At 39.6% G+C, this 27,971-nt stretch overlaps 1 protein-coding gene across 1 annotated transcript in view; it reads left to right on the top strand.

Moving 5' to 3' along the window:
• The window catches only part of LRRC2 (leucine rich repeat containing 2), a 141,308-nt gene extending 125,004 nt beyond the window's left edge, over positions 1 to 16,304 (top strand). The window contains exons 8-9 of the mRNA XM_054986922.1: positions 646 to 782; positions 16,124 to 16,304. Of these exons, the coding sequence (XP_054842897.1) occupies positions 646 to 782; positions 16,124 to 16,173 (187 nt within the window). The 3' untranslated portion in view covers positions 16,174 to 16,304. The remainder of the gene's footprint in view (positions 1 to 645; positions 783 to 16,123) is intronic.
• The last annotated feature ends 11,667 nt before the right edge of the window (positions 16,305 to 27,971 follow it).

Raw genomic sequence — 27,971 nt, 5'->3', positions numbered from 1 at the left:
AACCCTTCTAAGACCACTAAGATCAGTGGAGTTAGAAGGGGATAACTCTGCTTACTTGTATTTGTCATGTACCAAGTTCAGCAAAAGCAGACAGTCAAACTGTCTATAGTCTCCAGGGTAATGGAAACAAATATTTCAGGGATGATAGTACTGAACCATGGAAATGTGGTTGGAGGAAAGTGAACTACTATATTTCTCTCCCATCGCTTAGTGGTCTTATGCCTTCCTAACTCTTGAGAAACGTTTCCAATGTTTTAATATGCCAATCCCATTGTTAAAGAAGCAGCATTCAGGGTGTATATATGAACTGTTTACATACTCCAAAGCAGATGGAAAATACACCTTTTGATTTTGATTCAGAGTTAAGCAGATGTTCTAAGTGTTTTACATGTCTGCTTATACTAGGCCATTTCAGAATTAACTTTTTATTATAGATAGTTAACATTAAAGGCATGTGGCTAACATGCCCACAAACACAGTAGAAATGTTATACCCATAGATGAATTTACTGTAGCTCCATAACAAAGTTGGAAGAACAGAAAATTTATATGGCAATAAATCATTTGGCATATAGCAAGTCACAGCCTGCTCATGATAAGAAGCATTATATAACCCCCTTCATGCTAATATTTCATTTTATTGCAGATTTATAAGCCTCAAGGATAACCCTCTTGAAACAACCTCATTTCAAGAGACTGAAGAAATATCAGAAAGTGACCGTGATCGTGAGCAGTTTGAAAAAGAATTTATGAAAGCTTATATTACAGATTTACGAGAAAGAGGTACACACACACACATTAATGGAACTACAAGCTTAGTTTTCTTTCATTTGACTGTTCAGCTTCATTCTGGTTTTCTGGTCACATCAGAAAATGTAAGGTAACATGCTAGCTTATATATGAAGCATTTTGGGAAGATTTCTGAGAAAGACTTTTAAGAAAAGAGTAACGGCTTTTATGTTAAAGTTATGTTTGAAATATGCAAGAAGTGGCTAAAATTGTATGGGTTAAACACACCCTGCCCTAGTATAACTGTTTTACTTGCCTATATTCATCCCATAATGATTCCATTCCAGTCATGTCCCCCAAAGCAAACTGGGCATATTCTTTAATAACTCTTTGCAGACCACTTACCCAAGTTACCAAGTCACATGTGCCAAATAGAAAAATGAGAATATGTTCAGCTCCATTCCTGACCCCCACAAACATTGTTTATATTATGGCCGGGAGTGACATGTGCTTTTACATGTGTATTAGACGATGAAGTCATGTAGTTTAGATGAAGACTGCTTCATCTAAACTACATGAAAAAGACAGTTTTCAAAATAAGAGAAAATTCAACTGCAGCATCTAAATAAGAAAAAAGTGATACATTTGGAAGAGAAAATTAAGGAAACAATGAGGCTCTTTGGAGCCTAGACTGCATTTATATTATGGGAATTACTTAAACATAATATAGGAAATACGACTTTCATATAGGGTTCTACATACAAGTTACATTCCAGGCACTGTTAACCATGCATATGGAACGAACAATCTACATATGATCGCCCAGATATGCATAATCACAATTTCATCTGAAAGGGGAAACACAGGGATTTTCCACTTTAGTAAATGTGTACCAGACCCCAAGTACATTTTTTTGAAGCCTGGAATGGTGAAGAAACTGCAATGCTGCATATCAGCAGGATCTCATATAGCACATTTGTCCCATAGTTAAAGATAATGGGGAGGGAAGGTGGGATGGTATACCCTGATCTTATCAGATCTTGGAAACTAAGCGGGGTAAGTACTTGAATGGGTGACTGCAAAGGAAGACTCTGAAGAGGAAGGCAATGGCAAATCACCGCTGCTTCTCACTTGCCTTGAAAGCCCTTTGCTTGGGTCACCATAAGCTGGTTGTGACTTGATGTCACATATGCATGTACACAGGCGTGATGGAGTTAAAGTCTCTACTAAACTCTGCTTCTCCAAAGTAGCATTGCTATAATAATGGTCATGGGACTGACAGACAGTTACATGTTATTGTTACTTGTTCCATAATCCTTGCAGCTTTCCTTTGAAGGCAGAATTACATATTACTTTGGCAAATGCAAGTTCTCATGCCCATGTTTCCAGAGATCACACATATGTAAAGAGAGGCATTTGTAAGCGTGAACTGAAAAGAAGGAAATAGTTGTGTTTAACACTTTGAATGCCCACTACTAATCTACCACCCTCTGCTAATCTACCCGCTTCCCCCAAGGAATGCTTTGGCTTCAGTAGGCTTTAATCTGATCTCAGTACACCCCTACATTTGTATTACCAATAGGAGGCAAAAATATAATTGGGGAACTGTATGTTGATCTCATAGGTGAAATGTGCAGATTCACCATTATAAATACAATGCAGAGCCATGAGGATTCATGGGGGATCCTCATTTCCCTCAAGTGATCATTCCCTCCTTTGTTCCCTATCATACCACCCACAGCTTCATTCCTTTTCTTAGTTCCTTCCTTCTCTTCTACCTACCTATATTAACCCATTTGCCATTTTCTCTCCCATCCTTCTATACTTCCCCTTGCAGTTTTCTGTTTTTCTTGCTTTCCCGAATCTTTCCAGTCTCCATTTTCCCTGTTTTGTTGTGTTTTTCTTCCTTCCTCTGAAACTGCTCACATATTTCTTTCCATCTTGCCTCCTTCTTTCCCCAATTCATCTTCAGTGTTGAAAAGAAGCTGCAGTAGCCATTTTGGATGATCAGAGTTTCCTAGGCAATCCAAAATGGCTGCCAAGGTCTCATGAGGCGATCCTGTGAGATCTTGATCTTAGCATTTTAAAACTCTCACCTCCCCTTGTTTTTCTTTCCCTGTAACTTAACAAGCTACAAGCCATACATCAAGTATTTTGTAAATAATTTATGACTCCATGGATAAATATGGCTAGATCACATGTGCATTTTCTTATCTTGCCCAACAGTAAGACCTTTAGTTTCTGTTGTTCAGAAATAGACGGTCAGTCCAGGGAGTAATATGTTGATTATGGAGTAGATTGCAATGGGGGCAGTTAAAAAGGATATGGGTAGTTGAATCAACTTGATATGTACAATGGTAACAATAGCACTTCTCAGGGGGGATTTTACTAAACCAGCCCTTCATCTTGGTGGAAGGTAATGCATTGCATCTGAGTAACAAAAAAAAAAAAGATTTTTAGAACTGTTAAGTAGAAAAAATATTTAGCGAGTTCAAACGTTTTCTGATATGATAGGTGAAAATAAAAATTGGGGAGCATTTCTGATCAGTCTTTTTTAAATAATCGGTTTCTTACATCTTGCAAGGATTTTTTTTAGAGAAACCCTATGAGTCAAGCTTGGGTTTAATATAGCAAGCTTTGTGTTGATTGGGCTAATCCAAGTTTTGAACCAAGAACTGGCTGTTACCAGTTGTAATAGAGATGGTAAAGTATTAGCTTCATGAATAGACATGGGCACGATCCAAAAAATAATCCTGATTTAGCTGATCATGATTCCGCGGCGGCACCGAACCTAGGTACCCGAACCTCGCCGATCAAGTCCCGTTTCCGATACAGAATCGGGAATCAGGAAGGCCGACGTGGGAGGGCGCCCCACCACCAACACTCTCCCAGACCAGAGTGACCAGGCACTAGAGTGTGTAATACTGTGTGAGCCCTCAGCCAAGGAGGTGCCCACTGAGCTTGGCCCCAGAGCTAGGTGGCAGCCCTGGAAGCAGAGAGAGAGAATAGGAATAGAGCCCAACCCCAGCTGCAACACTCCCCCCCCAGACCTGAGCCCTCAGCCGAGGTGCCCACTGAGCTTGGCCCCAGAGCTAGGCGGCAGCCCTGGAACCAGAGGAGATAGCTCCCTATTCCCTAATTCCCTATCCGCTGAAGCCCAAAGCTAAAGCTCCCCCCCTCTCTCTCTTGCGCTTTCTCTCTCCAAAAGCGGCAAGCGAGAGCTCGCCTCTGTCCCACTCCACCTGTGAGCGGAAAGTGAAACTTTGTTGCACAGCACATGGCTGTTTATAAAGCCTGGGTCTGCTACGCAGGAGGGCTGTGTTTGGCCGTAAGAGATGCCTCTCAGGCTTTGCAGGGATGAGATTCGAGTGCCCATGGCTACAGAAGAACACCCTCTTCCCCCGCCCTCCCCTCTCTTCTCCCAAATGGACGAGACGGGTGCACGCTTTTCTGGCTGCTCCGTGGTTGGAAGGAAGCCCTGCTGATCAAGGAAAGCTGGGCTTCCATTCGTGTTTCCAGGGCGACAGAAGGAGGGCAAACAGCTCCGGCATTCCCCAGGCTCCATTTCCACGGGGCTCCATTCTCTCGGGAACAGATGGCTGGTGCCAGACTGTCTGCAGACTGCCCGGTCCTGATGGCACAAACGCCAAAATCGGGGCAATTTTCAGACCGTAATTCTGATCGTGCCCATGTCTATTCATGAAGCAACAGTTTAAACTTAATAGCATGGTATCATGGTAATGTTGAAACCTGAGGGAGTCCGAGTCCGAGCCGCACCACAGCTAAAGGTACACAAGGAGGATGAGAAAGAGACTTACAAAAGAAGGTTTACTGGAGCTTATGGAGTGGGTCCAGTGGTCCATTGACCCAAATTTGTGTGGCATTGAGCAATTTGGGCGGCATGATAGCATTAACAAAAGCGGAAAAAAATGACCTCCTTTGGTGTAAAAAAATTTCTTAAGAATAATTAAAGTCATTTGGGTCTTCCCTGTGGTGGATTTTATGTGGGAGTTCCAGGTCAAATCATAATTAAACATCACACTGAGATATTTGAACTGTCTAACTTCTTCGATGGTTTCTCCAAAATTTGCCAGAGATGTTCTTTCAAGCGTTTTAGAAAATCTAATGATCTTTGTTTTGACAAAATTTATTGTCAACAACTCTCAGGCACAGAAGGTACAAAAATTGTTTAAAAGTTCCTTCAGGTCAATTGGAGTTCAACTGAGAAGAACTAAGTCATTGGCATATAGAAGCATTGATAGTGGTTGATTTGTTAAAAATGGTGTGTGAGTATTGTTTGCAAATTTGGAGAGAAGTTATTTATGTATAAATCAAATAAGTGTGCTGTACACCTTGTCGTACACCTTTTTCGATTTTTATTAATCTCGGTGATGTGTTCATATAGGGATTTTCAGTTGTAGAACCTTCCTGGTATATAAATTCTTAATTAGGACCAAGAGCTGCTAGGAATAGAGGTGGAGTTCAACTTTTCCATAAATGTGTGTGTGGTACTGAATCAAATGCTGTTCAAAGATCTGCAAAGCCTGCACATATAGATTCTCCATTAATTTTAAAATATTGACTAACAAGGGTTGATAGAATCACACAGTATTGTATGCAATTGCAGCCTTTTTGAAAGCCAAACTGCCCTTGCCAAATTATATTATGTTCATCCATCCAGTCTTTTAACTTAATTGCTAAGAAGGCTGCATATATTTTGTTCAATACAAGGAGTAAACCGATTGGCCTATAACTGGAGGGATCCAATCTTGTCCCCTTCTTATAGATAGGGGTAATTACTGCTAATTTCCCCTTGTTTTAAAGTTTCAGATTTTTATGCAAACCTAGGTTTTCTGCCCTTTGCAGAACACCCTCTTCTGTACATGATCCTAATCTGTGGATTTAATGATCTGCATCTAGATCCATGTTCAGAATTAGATATAATAATAAAGGGGACCAAAATTTCAGTGTTAAACTATTATTCCTCTTGCCATCACTAATTAGGCTCTGTGCGACTTCCGGTTTGGGATCCATAGAGGTCTAACGCAGCTCTAAGTGCTGAGCTGACCAGGCTGCCGTTTTAACGGCCGGCGGGGCAAAATAAGCTCGCGGCCAACTGTTCTCAGGCGGAGAACAGGCATAGAACGCTTAAGAACCTCAGGGCGCATCGATCTCGGGCGAGGGGGGGTCCTGCGCAATGGACTCTCTCCCGTCCCTTGAGGTCCCACCCGAAGACAGGTTGGCTAAAATCTCTGTGGCAGTCCTGGAGCCAATGCGGTTGGCATAAGACCTACATGCCCAAGCTTCAACAGGGGCAAGAAGAGCTGATGGGAATTTGAGATTGAAACAGTGATTACAACCCGCGAAAAGTGCTTGAGAAGGTAAAGATCACTATATCTTGAAACGGGACAGATTACTTAAAGCAATGAAGCATTAAAGTAGACTTTTAAACTGCAACAGATTGATTATAAGGAGGAGAGGATCCGGCAAGAACTATATTAGAAAAAGGACTAAGTTAAACGGAGTTATTAAAGAAATTGGACTATTGTTTTACATACCTGTGGTCACAAGGAGATATCAGGCTGTGAGAAAGTTTTACCATCGCGAGAACTGCTGTGGGAAGTCAGGAAACAGGAAGTACGTAACAGTGATAGAGTTGCTGGAGAGAAGCGGCCCTTGCCGGATGACAGGAAGAAGGGAACCGCCATCTTTGAAAGGGGAAGAGCTGCGGCTTCAGCGAAAGAGGAAGTAAGCCATATTGGATCACAAAAACCATAGAGAACCATAGAGAAAAGACGCCCGACATTTTGGACTCTTTAAATGACTTTTTTGCAAAAAGACCGGGACATTTAAAATAAAAGGACACTAAGCCAAGCGCCACAGAGTTAAGGAAGCGAGCGGACTCGTGGGAGCGAGGTAAAGCAAGCCCCACGATGTCGAAAAAAGAGTGGCAAACGGCTATAGAGAACTTGGATAAAAAACTTTCAGAAGCGATTAAAGAACTCAAGGATATGAAACCTGAGCTGGTGAAAGAGGTTAAAGAGACAGTAAAGAATGAACTGGCAGAAGTGAAGAAGGGAATGGAAACAATACAAAATGACCTGCAGGCGACACAGCAAAGAGTCACTGTAGTGGAAAATGCGGTGGAGAACCTTGCAGACACGCAACGAACAGAGATGAGGGTGATGAGGGGAAGAATGGCAGTTGCAGAGAGCAAGCATATGGAGAAGCAGCTAAGGTTTCGCGGCTTGCTGGAGGTAGAAGGAAAGACGGCCCAAGAACAAATTACCAAGGTGTTAGCTGAATACCTGGGAAAGGAGGAGGAGGAAACTGTGGCTATCCTAGATGTGGTGTATCGAATAAATTCAAGATTTGCGACCCAGAGGAAATTACCAAGAGACGTGATTGTGCAATTTACGACTAGAAATATAAGAGAAATGATTGTGAGTAAACAATTTCAAGAACCATTGGAGGTTGATGGCAAGACGGTTATTATTATGAAGGAGCTACCCAGATCGGTGTTGCTAGATCGGAAAAAATACAAAGCTCTAGTCCAGATTCTGAAGGACATGAAAATAAGGTACAGATGGGAATTACCGGAAGGAATGTCCTTTGAATTCGGAGGAGTGAAAAAGCGCATCAGATCTGAACTAGAAATGGAAAAGTTTTTGAGGGACAATGAAAAGGACTTACCAACAACAAGGTTATGAATATGGAGTGTAAAGTTTTATCTTGGAATGTAAATGGACTCAATTCACCGAATAAGAGAAAAAGTATTTTCCACTGGCTATTAAAACAAAAATGTGATATTGTGTGTTTGCAAGAGACTCATATTAGAAAGCAGGATGTAAAATATCTTAAATTGAACAAATTGGGCAATGATTTTGTAGCGGCCTCAAAAAAGAAAAAAGGGGAGTGGTATTGTATATAAAAGAGGAGCTACAGCCAAAACTAGTGATGAGAGATGTGGAAGCCAGATTTTTAGCAGTGGAATGTACATGGAATTTAAAGAGAGTGTTGGTGATTGGAATTTATGCACCTAACGGAGCAAAAGAAAGCTTTTTTGAGGATTTGAGGAAGCAATTAGACGAACTTTCTTATGACCAGATAATTCTTGCAGGAGACTTCAATGGAGTTACAAATTTGGAACTGGATAAAAAATCAGCAACTGTACAAAAGAAAAGAGGATTACTACCAAAGACTTTTTTTGCATTAATGCAACAGGAAACTTTGGAAGATGTATGGAGAAGACAGAATCCCAAAGGTAGACAATATACGTTTTTCTCTGCGAGACATTCTACGTTATCACGAATTGACATGATCTGGGCCTCAAAAGACTTAACACTTTGGACTAAGGATGTGGAAATAATGCCCATGGTAGGCTCAGATCATAATTCAATTATGTGGAAGTTTGGAAAAAGAACTAAAAGGAAAGGATGGAGAATAAATGAGGACTTGTTACAAGAGGGAGAAAATATGGAGATGTTGAGAAGGGAAACTAAGTTCTTCATACAATACAACATGAATAGAGAAGTACCAACGAATAAGGTATGGGATACCTATAAGGCAGTAATTAGAGGCATACTAATGGACTTAAATGGAAGAGCCAGGAAAAAAAGAGAGGAGAAGAGACAGGAGATTATGGAGAAAATAAAAGCCAAAGAAATACAATTAAAGAAAAGACCATTGAAAAAGAAAATATACCAGGACATTAAAATCCTTCAAGAGCAGTTGATGGCAATGAATAATAAAGAACTGGAATGGAATCTTAAGAGAATGAACCAAAAGTCGTTTGAAGGTGCAAATAAACCTGGGAAATATCTGGCGTGGCAATTGAAGAAGAGAAAGGAGAAGAAGACAATAAATAAAATATGTGAGGATAATAAAGTATATCTGGAACAGACGGCTATTAGTAGAGCCTTTTACAAATTTTATGCTAAACTGTACAACAAAAAAGAAGTGAATAAAGACTCAATAGTGATGTATTTGGGGAAAATGAAGCTCCCAGTAATTTCGGAAGGATGGAGAGATAAACTGAATAGTGAAGTAACGGAGGAAGAGATAAGGAAGGCAATACAGTCAACAAATCTGGGAAAGGCGCCAGGACCTGATGGACTTACAGCCAAATTTTACAAGGTAATGGTCAATGAACTGGTGCCATTCCTAAAAGAAGTGATCAATGGTGTTTTGAGGGATCAAAGGATTCCAGATACTTGGAGTGAAGCTAACATATCATTTATCCCCAAAGAAGGACAAGATTTGACTAACGTTAAAAATTATAGACCTATTTCGTTACTTAATAATGACTATAAAATTTTTGTGAAGATACTGGTGGAAAGAGTAAAGGGATGGCTATCCGAAGTTATTGAGGAGGAACAAGCTGGTTTTTTACCAAACAGACAAATCAAAGACAATTTAAGGACAGTTATAAATGCTATTGAATACTATGATAAGCGTTGCGACAAGGAGGTTGGTTTCTTCTTTGTGGACGCTGAAAAAGCATTTGATAATTTGAACTGGGATTTTATGTTTACCACTATGGAACAGCTACAAATGGGGGAAAGATTCATAAGAGCAGTGAAAGAAATCTACAGAGACCAGAGTGCAGCAATTGTGGTGAATGACGAGGTGACTAAGAAACTGACTATAGGTAAAGGTACAAGACAAGGTTGCCCGTTGTCTCCACTGTTGTTTATTTTGGTCTTGGAAATATTGATGATACAGATTCGAGAAGATAATGCAATCCGTGGAATAAAAATAAAAGACTTTTCCTACAAGGTCAGAGCATTTGCGGATGACATAATGTTAATTGTGGAAGATCCAATTGAGAACATGCCAAAGGTAATAGAGAAAATTAAGGAATTTGGAGATCTAGTAGGATTCTATGTAAACAAAAAGAAGTCAAAGATATTATGTAAAAATATGACCAAACAAAAACAACAGTTACTAACGGAAATAACAGACTGTGAAGTAACAAGTAAGGTGAAATATTTGGGAATTGAACTGACTGCAAAGAATATAGATCTATTCAAGAATAATTATGAGAAATTGTGGACTCAGATAGAGCAAGATTTGATTAAATGGAATAGATTGAATTTGTCATGGTTGGGAAGAATTGCAGTAGTCAAGATGAATGTGCTGCCAAGAGTGATGTTTTTGTTACAAACAATACCAATTATTCGGGACTCTAAGCAGTTTGAAAAATGGCAGAGGAAAATATCGGACTTTGTTTGGGCAGGCAAGAAGCCTCGAGTGAAAATGAAAGTATTACAGGACGCAAAAGAGAGAGGTGGAATGCAACTGCCCAATCTAAGACTTTACTACGATGCAATCTGTTTGGTGTGGTTGAAAGACTGGATGACGCTGAAAAACCGCAAATTACTGGCCTTAGAGGGATATAAAAAAATATTTGGATGGCATGCATATCTGTGGTATGACAAAGTAAAAGCAGATTCTATGTTTTTACACCATTACATTCGGAGAAGCCTCTTCACAATTTGGAAGAAGTATAGAGATTACCTACAGGAAGGAATTCCCTCCTGGGTGGTTCCTTACGAAGTAATAGATCCGAGAACTGTCGATAATGAACAACAGTGCTTAACGTACAAAGAGATAACACGAATAGAATTTTCTAAACTAAGAATAAAGACGCAAGATGAGTTGTCTCCAAGTTACAATTGGTTTCAATATAGACAGATTAGAGATCTTTATAACTCGGACTGTGCGAAAGGAGGGGTAAGAATGGAGAATTCGGAATTAGAGGAGGTAATTCTACAAGAGGATAAAAAGGAAATCTCTACGACTTATAAAGTGTTGTTAAAATGGTACACAGAAGATGAGACAGTTAAAGTGCAAATGGTGAAGTGGGCTATAAACTTTAATAAAGAAATAACAATGGAGGCGTGGGAATACTTGTGGAAAAATACGTTGAAGATCACGACATGCACTAATATTAAAGAGAACGTCTACAAAATGATTTATCGTTGGTATTTGACACCAAAGAAAATTGCGTTAGGGAATTTGAACATGTCTAATAAATGCTGGAAATGTAAAAAGCATGAAGGATCTTTGTACCACATGTGGTGGACCTGTGAGGTAGCTAGGCAGTACTGGGGGGAAATAATAAGAGTGATAAGTGAGATTTTACAATTTCAAGTTAATAAGAACCCAGAACTCCTGCTACTGAACTTGGGAATGGAAGATATTCCAGCACAATACAGGACATTGTTATTTTACATGACAGCAGCGGCTAGACTTTTTTATGCACAAAAGTGGAAAGTACAAGAAGTGCCAGCTATCGAGGACTGGATTCACAAATTGCTGTACATGGCGGAAATGGATAAAATGACAAGGAAACTGAGAGACCTTGATCCAGGACAGTTCAACATGGATTGGGAAAAGTTGAAGCAATATTTGGTGAAAAAATGGGAGGTGGGAGGAGAACTGTGGCAGTTTGAAAATTACTGAAATACAACAAAAGAAGAGGGAAGTGACTTTACCGGGGGGAGGAAAGTTAAATGAGAAATTCTAAGCAACTATTTTATTTGACTACTATATATAGTATTAAGTAATAGAGGTGTTATTATAAGAATTATAAGGATAGAAACTAACTAATTTCATTTCTGGCAGATAATTGTATAATGGAGAAATTATATAACTAAAATAGAATGAACATAAGAAAGGCGGAAAGAAATATACAGTAGCATACAGAATATAAGTTAAATTGATCGACTTATGCCGAATGCATATTGAGTTTACAGAAGTACCTAGAAATATGTAAAGTATGGGTCAAAATGATAGATTATTTCCGGCAGACAACTGTATAATGGAGAAATTATATAATCAAAATAGAATGAATATAAGATAGAAGGAAGTAAAGAGCAACATATAGAGTACAAGTTAAATTGATTGACTTATATTGAATGTATACAATGTTTATAGAAGTACTTAAAGTTATGTAGAATAAGGGACAAATTGTTTGTCCCATATTGACGAGACTAGAATTAATAAAATAGAATATAGAGTACAAAAATTAGACAAATGATTTTTATTATTAAAGAATATATGCCAGGAATGTAATACTTAGTTGATATGTTAAGTGGGAAAGGGAATAGAGATAGCACTGTGTTATAACAGAGAAGCTTAGAAGAGAATGAAAGTATATGCTTAATAGAATAAAATAAGTTTGAAATGAGTAGGGGGGAAAAATGGATAAGGGGTTGGAAAACTGTTGGAAGTCAACAAAAGGGGGGGGCGAAAGGGAGGGGGTTAGAACTGGAATATTTAAAGGAAATTGATTGTAATGGATATTATAGTGATTTCTAATCCAATAAATTTTTTTTTTAAAAAAAACTAATTAGGCTCTGTGCTTTCAGCAGTAGCATTTCAGGTAGAAAATTCAATATATGCAGTATTTCTCATCATTGTGCATCCTAGCTAGAAGTTTTTTTTCCTATTTTCCATTCTTCTAGGGACATAGGCACAGAAAGTTGTTCAGTACCAAGGGCTTCACACACCATGAGAAGACTTCTCCCTTTAGTATTTTAAACAAGCCTTGGAGTCTTCTGTGCTCTTAGTGGTACAAAACTGTATTTGTATTAAGTAAATAGAAGCAATTGGCTATCCTGACACCTTTCAGAACTGTTGTTTTCCCCTTAGCTGATTCTTGGATTTACTAGATAATTGGCTGTTTGTGATAAAGGAAAATAGGCTGCTGCACCTTATGCTGCCTAATCATATCCACATGTAGTCAAAAATAAATCCCATTGATTTCACTTATTCCAAACTAGGTATGCATAGAATTTCTGCCTTAAGATAACTAAGGAAGATGAGACTGTGTGATCATGAAGTAGCAGCAGGGAGATACCATACTGATCTAAACCCTTGACTGTAACAATCAAATTACTCCCATGAACCATTATTCACAAGTGACATTTCAGAAGTGTACATTTTAAAAAACGAATAGAACAAATATTTGATTTCAGACTGGCTTTCTTTCACTCTCAAACTCACATTAACAACTTACTCAAGTGATAAGTTTTTTTTTTATTTAGGGATATCTGTGTGCTTGCTGATTTTTATAAAAACTGTAGAAAAGCTGAAAATTTTAAATCTTGATTAATTGTCATGTGGCCAAGCAGCACCATGACTATCAACAAATCATTGCCATTTTGAGGGCAAACAGCAAACTCACTGCTTGAGAGTAAATAATTACTCCAGCTGGGAGCTATAAAAAAGGAGTTAACAGCTGGATTACAGGAAGATGGTCTGAGGCAGATCATTTAGGGGAAAAGGTCCAAAAGGTTATGTATATATTTGGAAATGTCAGGGCTTCAAGGAGCAATCATATGTGACCCTTTATAGACTTCTGCCTCTTGTCCAAGGAAGGGAATTTAAGAATAGAAAGACCTCTTAGAGACTGAATTGAAGTAAAAAGTATTCATTCTGGCTATTGAAGTATCTGCGTATAGTGTTCTTTGAGTTGAATTATGCACATTGTTAGTTAACAATCAAGTTTCACTAAAACAATCATTTCAGTGCACTTCGTATGATAATATTTTAAAGGAAAAAACCTGAAGTCTTTTATTCACAATATTAGGAGTACATTCAGATATCACCTCCTCTAAATGTACACCATCTCCTCTAAATTCCAGCTTTCATTTTTTAAAGCAAGTCACTAGCCCTTTCACTGTGGAGATAATAGGGAGAAAGCATGAAAGCTGAGAATTCAGAGAACCTGATACACTTATTGTTAAAATGTTATCACTAATTATATTCAATTGTTTGTTTGTTTTTTAATGAAAAGCCTTTGTGGCCCAGGGGAGATGGGATAGATGTTGCTGGGGGACTGGTGCTGGAAGCTGAAGGAAGATGAAAGATCAGCTACTCTAGCAGGAGGAAATAGTCCTTATGACTGAATAACGTCTCACTATTTTGCTAAATGACACTCTGCTTCTGGATCATGATGAGTGGGCAAGTGCAGAACATCATAGTAGCCACATAGCAACATATTATTGATGCTATCATAGAGTTGCAAGAGGCAAAATGAGTCAGACAGGTGCCACCTAAATGCAACTGACCTATGCAGGACTGTCCTGTCTACTATTGCCTAAGGCGCTAGAGGTTGAGGGGCACCAACCAGCCCTGTCACCACCTCTGCCTACTCACAGCATCTGGGTCTGCCACAGCAAGTGACAGTCTAGGAGGCACCCCTCAGATCCAGTGGGTGGCCATGGGAATCCTGTTCTTTTCCTTATCCCTTTGCTCTGTCGAGGGCAGAAATAGCCTCAGCTCCTTTCCTTTTCCCCTTGGTGTGTTGCTTCTCTGCTGTGCTTGAGGGTGAGGATGGTGGGGGATGGAGGAGGAAAGGTGCTGCCTTTTCTTATCTTGATACTGCATTGTTGGGGGGAATGAGGGGGCAAGTAGGATAGGCATTAGCTCCTCACTGTGCCTCACTGGGGTTGGGGAGGAGAGAGGGGGGAGCAGTGATCATGACATAGTATGCCAAAAGTCCTTGGGCCAGCCCTGGACCTCTTTCTAAAGCTTTGGGTTGTCTTCTGAAATGTAGCCTTGTTGTTAATGTTTTTGTATCTTATCAACGTGTCATATATGCCTGTCTGCTATACATGCCATGGGTATGTTGTGTGTTGCCTATTAATCCTCTGACACTATGGAGAATTCTGAGTTCCTTTCAGTGCCTGTTGTTGGGAAGTTCTGTGTGTTATCTCTGCTTTGAAGTGGAACACTCTCCCGCAGAAGCAGAATACTTTTGCTTTTCAAGCAAGCAGCCTTGAGACCTGCTGCACCTAACACAAACTAGGCTTCTCCTGGGAACAGGGATGATTTCATGCTCACTCTGTAGATGCAGTCTAAACTGTGATATTTTTTGTTTCTGGCGATTGTGCCAGAATTTCAACGGGCTTCTAACCTGGGGGTGGGACCTTACTCTATATCTAACCATGCTTTCCCTTAACACGTCACTTCTGCCAATTCTACTGTCTGAGCACCTTGAACCTGATAGATCTCTAATAAAAGTTACTTCAACCAAAGCACCCGTGTGATTGCTGTGGAGAACTTAGGGATTTACTTGCCAAGGACTGACGCAACGTGAACATCTGCATACTCAGCTAAAGTCAAACCAGTGCTATGTACAGTAAATCTGTTGTATGGAAATTGTGCTTAAAATGGCTGGGCCTTTTTGTCATGTGGATTTTTATATATAGTGCAGTTCCCAAATATTTATTGCATGTTTAACTGCATAGTGACTCATCCCTTCTATTTCTCATTAAGGCTCTTCTTTTCTCTGTAGCCATTTTACACTTGTCTACATTGACTTTTATTTTGTTGCTACTTTCTGAACTGTCTAACTTTGCCTAAGTCCCTGGTGTGGTGTTTGCCTTCTTCCTTCCCATCTGGATTCTGACTCCATAATATTTTACTAGATGCCCAGAAAGAGCTTCTGTTTAGTTCAGTGACCATTATTACCTATGTATTTATTTTAGGAATAATATAAAAATGATTGCACATATCCAGCCACACAATTCCTCAGGTGGAATGGCATTTGCAAGAGTGGTGGTAGTGATTTATGCCACTTCCTTCTCCCACTATAGATTCTCACTTTGCCCCCTGTGCTGTTCCCGATGTTCTATTTCCTTCCTGAACAAAACTCTGGAGGGCGCAGTGGGGTTGCAGCAGGAAGGCAAAGTGGGAAAGTCTTGCTCTTCAAAGGCCACAGATGGGTAGATACATGCCATATTTATGTCATTTATAATTCACCTTTCTCACTGAGACTCAAGGCAGATTACATAGAACAAGATTAGAACAGTCAATATCAAGGATATTTCAATAAACAATGCCATAAAATAAATAAATGCAAGTTTACAAAGACATAACATTAGCAAAAATCCAACACGAAGTTGAAGAAATGCTGAAACAGCATAAGCAATTCTATGATTAACATTAGACAACCTACAACTACCCAGTAGGGTCATACTTAAAGCAATAGGTGGTACATAGGAGTACATATAACAACATAGTGGTGAAGTCTATGGTCCCTAACTCATTAGTGAAACATCTCTTTGAGATCATCTGTTTACAATACAGCCATCCTATCTGTGTAAAAAGCCCTTTTGAATAATTCAGTTTTGCATTGTTTGTGGAAGGCCGGGAGAGTGGGGACTCTCCCAGCTTCCTCTGGGAGGACATTCCATAAAAGCTATTGTAAATGCCTTAATCCTGTAAAATAGTGCATAAATTCTGGTTGTATTATGAATAGAAAGTGTTTGCAGGATTTTGTCTCAGGAGTTGTTTCCAGCATGCCTAAATATTTTTAGCAACAAAAGCTGTGATTCAATAATTGATAACTAAAGTATTATATTTATATTTTCTATTTTCAGAGTCTGTTCCTTGCTATACTACAAAAGTGACATTTAGTCTCCAAATCTGAGAACTGGATTTGTACATCACAGGAAAACCCCAACAATTAATTTTGCCAAAACAAACTGGAAAACCTCATTAGCAGAATACCAACACAAACAACTGGTATCGGTGGTAGTTAATATGCAGTGGAAGCTTCAAGTGACTGGGCTATCATCTGATGGTTGCAAACATCATGAATAAAACTACCATTTCAAAAGATTGCTTATAAGAAAAACACAGAAAAGTTGGCATTTTAAGGTATGTATGGCATATTGTATTTTTTAAAAAGACCAAGCAGTGGGCATCATTACATGTATAATGTCCATTCATATAAATGTACTATATCTATTGGAGTATGGTAAAAATCCCAAGTAAACTGCTTTCCAGATAGAGGCATACATCTGTAAAAAATGGTTTATTTGACACCCAAATGACACACAAGACTGTGCTGATCACTATGCACGCAGGCTCCACAAGGTGTCACTATCAAAACAGCCAGTGTGGCACATAGATCCCTATGCTGTTGAGAACCACTTCTGAGAAAGACCTTTCTTTTTTGCTTTCTATTTAGTGTTACAGTCACTGGGGGTAGCTGCCACCTGGACTTGGTTAATGGCAGTTTTTCTGTAATTGTATCCTAGGAGAAAAGGTGATTGCTTACAGTTAACTTGTTTACTGTGCTGCTCAGAAACTTCTTTCTCCCCATGCCAGCTTGTAGTTGAAATAATGGTCAGAAAGAGTTCAGAGCCCTGCATGCATACACCAGATCTATGCACAGATGGGGGGCAGGTTCGTTGATTTTTGTCACAGCAGCCACGGATTCCTCCTGTGCCCAACAACTTTTTAAGCTCAGGAGAGTTTAAGAAAACAATTTGCTGTTGGGTGCCATGGTGACAGAAGTGAATTAAAAACATCCATGCTCCCAATAAATTAGCATGGAACATAGCCTTGAATCATAAGCTACCTCCCCTGACACATCCCAAGCTGCTTTATAAACACTCCCGGCTGTCTTGGAATATAGCAAGGAAGCAGGGTCTGCTATTTTGGAAATAGTTAAGAATAATATTTAGGTTAGCAACTTTGACCTGGGTTGCTCATATGCTTTTCACATTACTTTGATGTGTAGAAAGAGCAGGCAAAGCTTTCCACAGAAAGGAGTCTGCACTTCAAGGTACTGTTAGCTATAGATACTGACTGAAAAGCTGGCAGCTCTGAAAACTCTGCCAGGGCAAGGGTTTTTCTGATAAAACAGAGCAACAGTTTTGAAAAATATAATAGAACTTTAAGAGAAGCAAGAGCACAGGAAATTTTAAGAGAAGCAAGAGTTCAGTTTTAAAAGCTGCAGTATTTTAAAAAATAATGCACTTTTATTTGTGTTAATAACTCCAAATCAGTATTTTTGGTATATGAGTGTTTTGTGCAGATGTCATTAACTATAATTTAAATTTTAGTAAATCTGTTTGTCATACCTTTGTGTAAATGTACATTGTACTTTTAAATGATTTTGTTTTGTGTTGCCATTTTTCATCCAATAAATTATCTATATTGATAATTGCTGCATTTTGAAGTTCTTAGTTTGCTTACTCCATTTTATTATATGTAGTAAATAGTTATGAGACAAGTAGTGAATGGTTATGAGATTTCAAAAAGAAGATGACAACCATAAACTGTTAGTACATGGGGTTCACCAGGGGCTTCCCCCACTGGTGAAGAGTGGGAAGCCCCTGCGAAATTTAGGAGCATCCATACAACATCATACTCAATCCAGACACAATCTGAGTGATTCCCATATTTCCCCACAATGGGGAATGGGGAATGCTGCCTGTAGTATGGCTGCAGGCTGGGTGGGTGGGGTGGACAGGGACAACAGTGAGTGGCATGAGGACAGGGTGTGCAGATGCCGTTCCACCTGCTTTCACTCACTGTTGCTGCCACAGCAGGTGAGCATTTCCCCACTCCCACGTGGAAACAGCCATAATTATTATTCATTGAGACAGTACTGAAAAGGGATAAAATGTAAAGTATCCTTATTCTGCCAAGAAGCAATCAAAAAGAAGTAAAATTCTTTAAATTTCTGTTGGTTTGAATAAAAGAGAATGAAACATGTACTCAGCTCTTTTCCAGGGCTGATTTACACATTTGTACCACATACAGCTGCTGCCCAAATGCCCTTGCCTGTGTCAACAGGCTGAGGAGCCAAGAACTGGGGACTGCACAATGTTACTGTACACATGAGTTTGAATACATGGGCAGCATTCACACATCACACCAAGGTGATGTTAATAATAAATGTGCATGAGCCTGTCTTGTTGCTGTGCTTGATTTATACCCCATTCCTCTTCATGCACAAGGGAATGAGTGAGGCCCATGCACAAATCTGGAAAGAACCCAGGTTTATGTATACTCAGGCCTAGCAATGGCTTGGTGTGACATCTGAATGCTGCCATGGAGCATTTGTACACTGAGTCTGTTCTTCCAAGTTATTTAGATGCTATTATGTATCCCTTACATCACTGGATTGGGCAAGGCCTTTTAAACACATCTCTAACACAATTTTGGCAGTTTGAAACTATGACTTGCATATACTGTGTATATTAATAATAATACTAACTGCTCTTATATACTGCTCTTCTAGACAGGTTAGTGCCCCACTCAGAATGGTGAACAAAGTCAGTGTTATTATTATCCCCACAATACAGCTGGGAAGCTGGGGCTGAGAGTAGTGGCTTACCCAAGGCCACCTGCTGAGTTCATGGCAGGTGTGGGATTCAAACCAGCAGAATACTGATTCGCAGCACAACCTCTTAACCACGATGCTACAGCATATGCTACACCTTTCCATCTATTGATATTGATATTTATGAGTGCTTAAGGTACAACCTGTTCCAAATTTAGTGTGTTGAGAAGAGAATTAGTGCTTGCTTATACAATATTTTGAATGATGAACAATGCAGATACTAAGCTTTTATTATTAAGCCTGTAGTTCCCACTTTGCAGAATTTCCAAAGGAAATTGTAATTATCTTTTCTTTCTCCGTGACCAGTGACATTTAAATACCATCTAGAACTTGATAGCCTTTCACTTCAGAAAAACGTAAGCATCAATTTATAATATGTGCTGACAGCATTTGTATAACAGTGCTTTGCCAGAAAATAGTCCCTGGGAGTGCACATTGAGAAACAAGGAATGCAAGATTTCTAACAGGAATAAGAGGCAACTAGAGACTGAGTTTTATTTCCTCTTGCTGAAATTAATGTAACTTTGATTTGAGTGTATATAATAAATTCAACAAAACAAATTTTTGTTGAACTTTTTAACAGGAGCATTTCAGTCCAGGGGCGCAAATCCACATGCCCTTGGCGCATCCCACTGTTGCGCTAAATGTTTGCTAAACACACAGAAGTATAGTGTCTTTCTAGCGTGATTCAGAAATCGCACTAGAAAGATGCTATACTTAGAGGTGTTTAGCGAACATTTAGCGCAATACTGGGATGCTCCGAGGGCGTGTGGATTCAGCCCAGAATTCCAAATATCTTGCATTAGGACATTCCACTACATTTCAACAAAAGCAGAATCATAGTAGAATCTTCCAGATTTTTGGTTTGAGCATAGTAAAAACTAGCAAAGCAGGAAACTCCTTTTTTTACAAGCTTTCTGTAGGCTTAGTGAGATCTGGGGGAATCCCACTTTTTTTTTTTTACAGCTTGAGATAATCTAAGTGGTAACAGTAGGATAATACATACAGCAAATAGATAATACACAGAGTTATTATTCCCATTCATTTTCATAAAAGCACCTTTCTGAACCATTTGGTTATAAAGTAACTTTTTTTAAAAGTGCTCTCCTTAACAATTTTGCTTGTGGAATGACAGAATAGTGGGAGCCTTCCTGACTTCCTCAAACAGGATATTCCACAAGGTGTGAGCCTTAACTGAGAATGCATGTGAATGGGCATCTGTAGGGTGACACCCACACAAGGCCTTGCTTTGAAGCTGTCTAAGAGGAGAGGCAGTTTTGCAGATATGTGGGGCCAAGGCCATCAAGTGCCTTGTACGTGATAGTTACTACCTTGAACTGAACTTGGTAACTGATAGAGAGCCAATGCTGTGACTCCAGAATTGGTGTGATATGCATTCTCTGCAGAGCTCCCTGCAGTAACTAAGCTGAGGTATTCTGTACCAACCGTAGTCTCTGAGTTGACTTCAAGGACAGACCCATGCAGAGTGCATCACAATAGTCTAGTCTTGATGATACCATGTCATGAGTAGACATGGGCACGAACAGCATTACAAACAGGAAAAAAAACACAAACAGCCTAATCTGCTGTTCTCGAACAAGCTGTTCGTGAAGCCCCATCCTAAATGAACAGGTGGTCATTACAAGCCTCGTTCGTTGCCTTTGGCAGCCGTTTGGCAAGTCTGGCACCTGCTGCAATCAATTCCCTTGGCAACCGGAGGGAGGGAGCGACTGAACTCTGTCTGAACTCCTTCTGGCTTTCCTTCTAGCTTTAATCCTTCAAAGTACTTCCAGCAGAGAGTCTCGTTTTTGCCACTGTGAAGAGAAAATGACAGCCAATGGGGAGACCTGTGGATTATGCCTTTCCCGGGGTGCAATCTCTCTGAAACTTGGAAGGTCTTCAGAGGGCAGTGAGGACTATGTCCCCTGCAAATTCGGTGGGTATTGGACATTGGGAAGGTCACTTTTGTAACCCCGCAAACTAGCTTCCAGCAGACACTGCTGTTTTTGCCAGGACAGGGCCCTTTAAACTATCGGGGCAGGGGGGAATCCCCCCCTGCTGCCTGCCAGCTGATGGTTTAAAGGGATCTTTAAAGGGCCAGGTAATTGGGTTTGAGGGGAGGGGGGCTAAGTGGGGGGGTTGGGGTGGGGGTGGTTCTGGCCCCCACAAACAATGAACAACGAACATGTCCGGGACCAGTGTTCGTCCATGTTTGTTGTTCGTGGATGGCATCGATCGACAAACATGGTGTTCAGGGTTTTTTCCCCATTCGTGCCCATGTCTAGTCATGGATCCAGGAGGTCAAATTGGCTGAGACAGGGCAGAGGTCCATTTTCCAGGCTCAATGAAGTTGAAAGAAAGCATTTTTTGCAGCTGCAACTTACTTATGTAGCAGTAATATTGGATCCAGTATAAACTAGGATCTTAACCAAGTCAGCAAGGGTCAACTGAACCTAATCAAAAGTGGGAAGCATAATGTTCTTCAAGAATTCAGCCTTGCCAATTAGCATTACTTCCATCTTGTTCAGTTCCAGTTTATGTGCTCCTAGCCATTTAACCACAGCAGTCAGCCGGTGGCTCAATATACCAGAGCTGAATATGCCTATTTTCCCAGCTGAATTTGAAATATTATACATTTCCAGGATGATTTAACTGTACATCAAATCCAAAGGTACATTTTCTATTACTTTTTTTTTAAAAAAACCCTTTTCTTTAACTTTCTATTTTTTTCTGAGAAGTAGTCACCTATATTGAGAACTTTTACATGACAGAATAAGTGTCAAAACAGATACAATGAGCTTCACGAATCTCCATCAGTCTGTATAAAGGAAAGTGTGCATATGAGTAACTGCTGCTTGAATTGAGAGACTACATGTGGAAAGAGTGTAGGGATTTACAGCGAAATTACATGCAGAATTGCTCCAGTCTAAGCCAATTGGTTTAAATGACCTCTACATGGGAATACACAAATAACCCTTCATGCCTAACTTGGTTTTGCTAATTAAAAACTGGGCTCCTAATACTGTTGTTAATAATTTCAAAGGAGGGGAAACATGCCTTTAAAAAACTTTCTTCTGTTCTAAAATTGCAGTAGCTGTGTGGAAAGCCTGTTTTTGATTAGCAAAAGTAAGCAGGAGCTGAATGGTTATATCACATCTTGCCTTTCTGTACAGACCAGAATTCCTGTTGATTGATGGATATCTTGGTCACATCTGGTTTGGTCTTAAGTTGTTACACAGATTTGTGGTTCTGACAAAAAAATTGTTCTATATGGCTTCTGGAACATAGTGGCCGGGATCCAAACAACTGTGAAACTTGTTCTATTAATTTAATGGGGCTTTAGATATGGGATTCTTTTTTCCCCATACCATAATCTCATGCCACATAGTGAACAGTTTTGAAAGTGAACAGAGTTTTAAAAGTAGCTTGCATTAGGACATGGCCATAATCAGTTGTCCAAAGGAAAAGTTAAAAATTCCATGGGCCTGGTATACAAACTTCAAGTTAGTTAACACAGCTCTTTGAATCATGACCATAAGCAAAGTCTGTTTTTTCATTAGTAATTTGTTTAAAAAGGTATATCTCAGCCTCCCATGGACTCAGGCCAATTTACAATGTAACAGAATCAAAACAGTTACCCATGTACAATAAAATATAATGACATAGCCCACCAATTTGCTGGTGCCCAGCAGACAAATCATAAAACTAAAAAAAATAATTTGGAAGACTTTACAGGATAAGGTCTTACAAGATAATGAACCAGAGTTGATTATTTGTTGATCTCCCTTGATTTAGTTTTGTATTGAGCTGATTATTCTCTGAAAGAAATCAAGAGCTCAAAGGTGCCATTTTGGCTTGGCCTTACCATTTGGAGGTCATGTTGTAGCTGGATTGTTTGGTGTATGGATATACCCTGTTACTTAATGCTACCATTTTCTAGCTTTTGTTTCTTGCATTCTAAGGGGTTATTGTGAGACATTTTAAAAATGTGTTTGTGGGTCAGATGGATCACATTTAATTTAATTGCTGTAGTTATGGCAGAAGGAACAATCTCCATCATACTGTTACTTAGAAAAAATTCTGTATAATTGAGTTCTGGAACTACCTCTTGTCTTTCTTGTTTTTGTAGTAATTAATTTCTCTCTTGAAATGCTAATTGCCTTAAGGCAATTATCATACATCTATGTTCTTTACACTCCTTAGCATACTGCTATTGTCAAAGAATGTTAATATATTTCTACTACTCCTCTAGCAGGAACTTATAGAGCATGTTACAGATGATATACATCCACTGTTCTTCTATTTCTTTTAAGTGAGGAAGACTTCCAGAAGCCATCTGAATATTTTAAGCTATCTAACTATTTTAAACTGTTTAAAAATATCATAAATATTCCATTTTATACAGTGTGAGTGACAAGGCCACTTCCACACGTCCTTAATGGGACGGCCTGCCAACGGAACTCTGGTGGGTTATCTCACTCATTAATAATGTCATCATTTCCCATACGCAAGCGGGTTGCAATGATCCTGGTTTTTAAGCTTTTTTTTTTGGGGGGTGAGACCTGTTTTGGTCCATGTTTATTTTTGATGCAAGTTTTCCATGTGATTATCCTACTGTATCAATGCATGTAGAAGGTTTTTTTGCACCACAAATCTCCATCCTCTCCTCTCACCATTACCCCTTCTTTAAACATCACACATGCCTCTGGCTCGCATGCACAATCATATAATCCTCCCTTTTTTTACTATGTTTTTACTGGTCATTGTACTATTACATTATCTACGTATACAAAGGGAATCATACTGTACTGCTTGCTACATTGGATCACTCCGCGATCAGACTATCAGTCTAGGAACAACATTGAGAACAAAATGCCATTTCTGATTTTATTTTAAATATGGAATCGCTACACTACTGTTTGCATATTTATTAAACCGTTTTGCATTTAAAACTTTGAGCGGGAAATCAATGGTACAGAACAGAGTACTATGCATACACAGTTTTTACAGAAGCTGAAAGACAGGACAATGGTGTAGTGCAATCCCACATGTACTCAAAAAAAGGAAAGGTGGGTGGGAATGCACTAACGTCATTTGTGACAAGGAGCAGATAAACAATGCATTTTCTTTTTTGGGACAAACACCCACAAAACACGCATGAGGATGATGCACGTGAAAGGTGAATTCCCGAAGCGGATCAGGAAGAAGCGGCTTTGGGAAAGGGGAAAAAAACCCAGAATTGAAAAATGTGGATGCAGCCTATATCAATGTCATTGCTGCTATTTACACATATGAGATGTAATTATTATGTTGGGTTATCCTACAGAGGGGACTGAAAGTAGTTCCTTATAGTGTGACTTTAAACATTTTTAACACATAATATTCTTTGAATGTAGCAAGCTATAAATAAGCAATTTTGTGGCACATCATACTTAATTTCTGCTGTGACAGACTGACATGGCTACTCCTCATTTATTTACCAAATCACAGACAGAGTGGTCCTAAAGATACTAGTCAGGATAATTACACATTATGGAGTACAAAGGTTGGGTCTGGGGTCTCGACCCTTTTTTTGGTGCAGTTGTCAGATGAAAGTTCCTCAGTTCCCATATGTTGAGCCCAATTCAGGCTGTGACTGCAATGTGTCTGGAAAAGGGGCATCAGCCTCCCCTCCCCCATTTTCCTTACCCCAAAGATCCCTGAGCATGCTATTTTTCATTGGGAAGCCCAAAAGTGGTTAGGAAAATGGCATCTGATGGTAGTGGGGGTTTGAGGGAAAGGACATGGCACACTCCCTTGAACTTAGCAAGGAGAAGCTGGTGTGGCCTTGCCCAGAAATCCAGAGTGCCCAGTCACAGGATGCCTGAGCCTTCGGCATCCCATCAAATGCCTGCACTGTATGGAACGTGTAATGTGCTCTTGGTCATTGCAGATGCTGATTGGATGTAAAATTAATAAAGTGGCCCTTTATTATCCCAGCCAGTAGTATTTTATTCCATGTCTGCATTCAAACTGTGCATAGGATTATACTTCTGGTCATCCAAGTACTACAAACCTCTTCCATCCACATTTTCCTTTTATATTGGTCTCTGTTTTCCTATGTGAGAGGGAAGGCAGCATGGTATAGCCTGATCTCGTAAGATCTCAGAAGCTAAGCAGGATCAGTACTTGGATGGGCAACCACCAAAGAAGACTCTGCAGAGGAAGGCAATGGCAAACCACTTCTGCTTCTCATTTGCCTTGAAAGCCCCTTGCCAGGATCGGTTACTGCTTGAAGGCACATAACACACACACTTTCCTATGTGCCACATCACAATCATAGGACATTCTACTGGCATACTGGATGCACATTTTGATACAACTTGCTTTGTTGTACTTCCTGTTCTAAGAGTACAGGTAGTAGCTATGTGGAAGTCCTCATAGTATATACACAGAGGGAGAGCTTTCTTTACAGTTCCACCATGGGGCTATCCAAGCATCATGTTTGCTTTTTTCAAAAGTGTGCAAAATGCAAGCATTCCAGATTAAGGTTTTATGCTGTTCTGTGTGACCAGGAGCCAAACAATGATTTTCTACTTGTTCGCCTAAACTCAGTTTCTATACTTTAAGAGGCACTGTTGCTTTGTTTGCCTGCATTACTGAAGGAGGAGGGTGCATGACTTCATGTGTGCATTTAGCCTTGTTGTGACTGATTTAAAGTACTCATGAAAAATTAGTGTATTTGTTGGAAGCTTTCATCTTTAATGATGAAAGATGCCATGATTTGTCTTTTGTTTATAAAAACCATTGCTGGGCCAGAGTGAAATTTTTTATAGAGGGGGAGGAGGTATGAGGATATATAGAAACTGATCATCTCTGAATATCTTTGGAAGAAACTTGTTTTAAGACAAATGAATTGGAACATGGGTTGGCATCAAAAATCACTGCTATAGTATTGCTGGATTAACAGCCTGTGGATAAACAAAAAGATTGTGACCCTATTGATTTCCTTGGGTTTCCCAGTGTCTGATAATATTGTAAATTATCAATCTATTTGAGCCACCTAGAGCGGATAGGATTCGGGGTGCTGTTTTTTAGTGATTGCCTTGCTGCTGTGCAGGATCGCTTCAATATATTTAAACTATCCTTTAAACTATCAAATTCCCTTTTCCCTGCTGCTAAGCGGCTGGAAAGGGGCATTTAAACCCCAAACCAATGAACTGGTTCATGAACTTGCCTCAGTTTGTGGGGGTTCATGGTTCATGGTTTGTGAACATGCCACGAACCACAAACCCCATGGTTCGTTTTTTTTTTTTTTTGGTGGTTCGTGCTCATGTCTAGTTGTTACTTTCTCAGTAACGTACTAACATTATGGAAATTTCCCCCCAATGAAGTTCACTGGACTGTTCTTCTGTACAGTTTTTCCACAAACCAAGATCTTCTATTCCCAACACATCTATGTGCTTTAAAAGGAAAATAAATAAAAACAAGACCTGTGTAGAGGCTTACATTATAGCAAGACAAGAAAAGTTTGTTCAGATAATTAGTAGTAGGTTATTCCAATGGAGTGGACCCATCTCAGAAAATGCACATGACCTAGTATAGTGGGGACAGGTGCAGAAGACCATTGTCATGGTAAGGAGGTATAGTGACTCATTCACAGGATCCATGACTGCATACGTCTTGTCCTTTTCATCATCTCACAAGCACACACAGGCTGTGGTCTGGTAGGTGTGAAGTAAGGCAAATTCACAGCTACTTAGAGTCTCTCTACACAAGACATCTTACATGGGGACACTCAAGTGACTTACTTTCTGTGTGTTCTTATATTCAAGTATACTTTTGGCTCCCTAGCAATGCATGTGTATCCCCGATGGGAGAGCAAGTGTAAGATCTTTCAGTTCAGCATCCCTGTGTAAGAGTCTTTATAGATGAGACATCTTACACGAGGATGATCAAGTGAAGAGAGATGCCTCGGAGGGTTTCTTAATTTCCCCTTCCCTCTTCTCCTCCCTGAAGGCTATATTTATTTTACCTCCTGGTCAGGGGAGGCAAAGAAGAAATAAACATTTAGAGGTTTGTATATTTAGAGATTTGCATATTTTGGGACAATATTTTGAATACTTTAACATGATTCCTCATATCTTTCCATCAAATGGTGAGAAGGCATACTGATTTAAAGTCTGGACCTGGATAAAAGTATGCAATGGATGAAAATGGATGAAAGTATGCAATTCCAGTGCAAATACACAGCAAAACCATTATAATAAAAATAGTCATAAACTGTCAAGAGCCTTGGTAGAGTTTAACAGAAGACCAGCAATGTTTAGCAAAGAAACCAAAACCTCTGAAAAAATGATAAACTTCTAACACTGACCTTTTAATGTAACAGGCCCAATACTTTTAAGAAAGTATTTGAGATATTTGAAGAGCAATCCTAAACAGAACCCTACTCAAGTTTATTCAGTAGGGCTTAGAGCTGAACAAGACAAGATGAATTACACCAAGCTATGCAAGTGCCTAGAATCATGTCTGTTCCTGTGTCCATGTCCATTTTACCCCGAGTGAACACATGTCCTGTAGCTCTAGTCCATGCACATGTTGGGTAAACTGGTGTAGTCATGGTTGCAAGTGTCCATGGTCATAATCAGTGAGTCACCGTTGTAGAGCATCGGTTTTGGGCAGCTTCCACTTCCCTCTCCCTCTTTTTGTCCTTAGATCCAGCTTATATCCAAACGGTTTTGCTTTTAATCTGGCATGTTTTAAATTCTCCTGTTTTCTAGTTGATGCCACTGCCTCCTTACTCCTCCTTCCTGCACCCTCCTCCCCCCTCCTCCTCCTCCTCTCCATGCAGCGTCTTAGATCAGGATAAGGAAGAGATGGGAAGAAAGATTGTGGCACCACAATTAAGCATCTGAGCAAAAGTTAAGAAATATGCCTGATACATGAATCTGAAAAGGACGGGGTGAGGGGGGTACTCATTTTTCAGTTTAATATAGAGCAAATTGGGTAAAATTTGGCCATTGTTTACAATGGGAAATATGATCCGAGGCTTCCCAGGGGTCTGGGTGGGGGACATTGTAGGACTGAATTTTACTAAGTTTGCTGAG

This window comes from Eublepharis macularius, chromosome 8 (genome assembly GCF_028583425.1).
Source record: "Eublepharis macularius isolate TG4126 chromosome 8, MPM_Emac_v1.0, whole genome shotgun sequence".
Lineage (NCBI taxonomy): Eukaryota > Metazoa > Chordata > Lepidosauria > Squamata > Eublepharidae > Eublepharis > Eublepharis macularius.
This window is presented reverse-complemented; position numbering and strand designations above follow the sequence as displayed.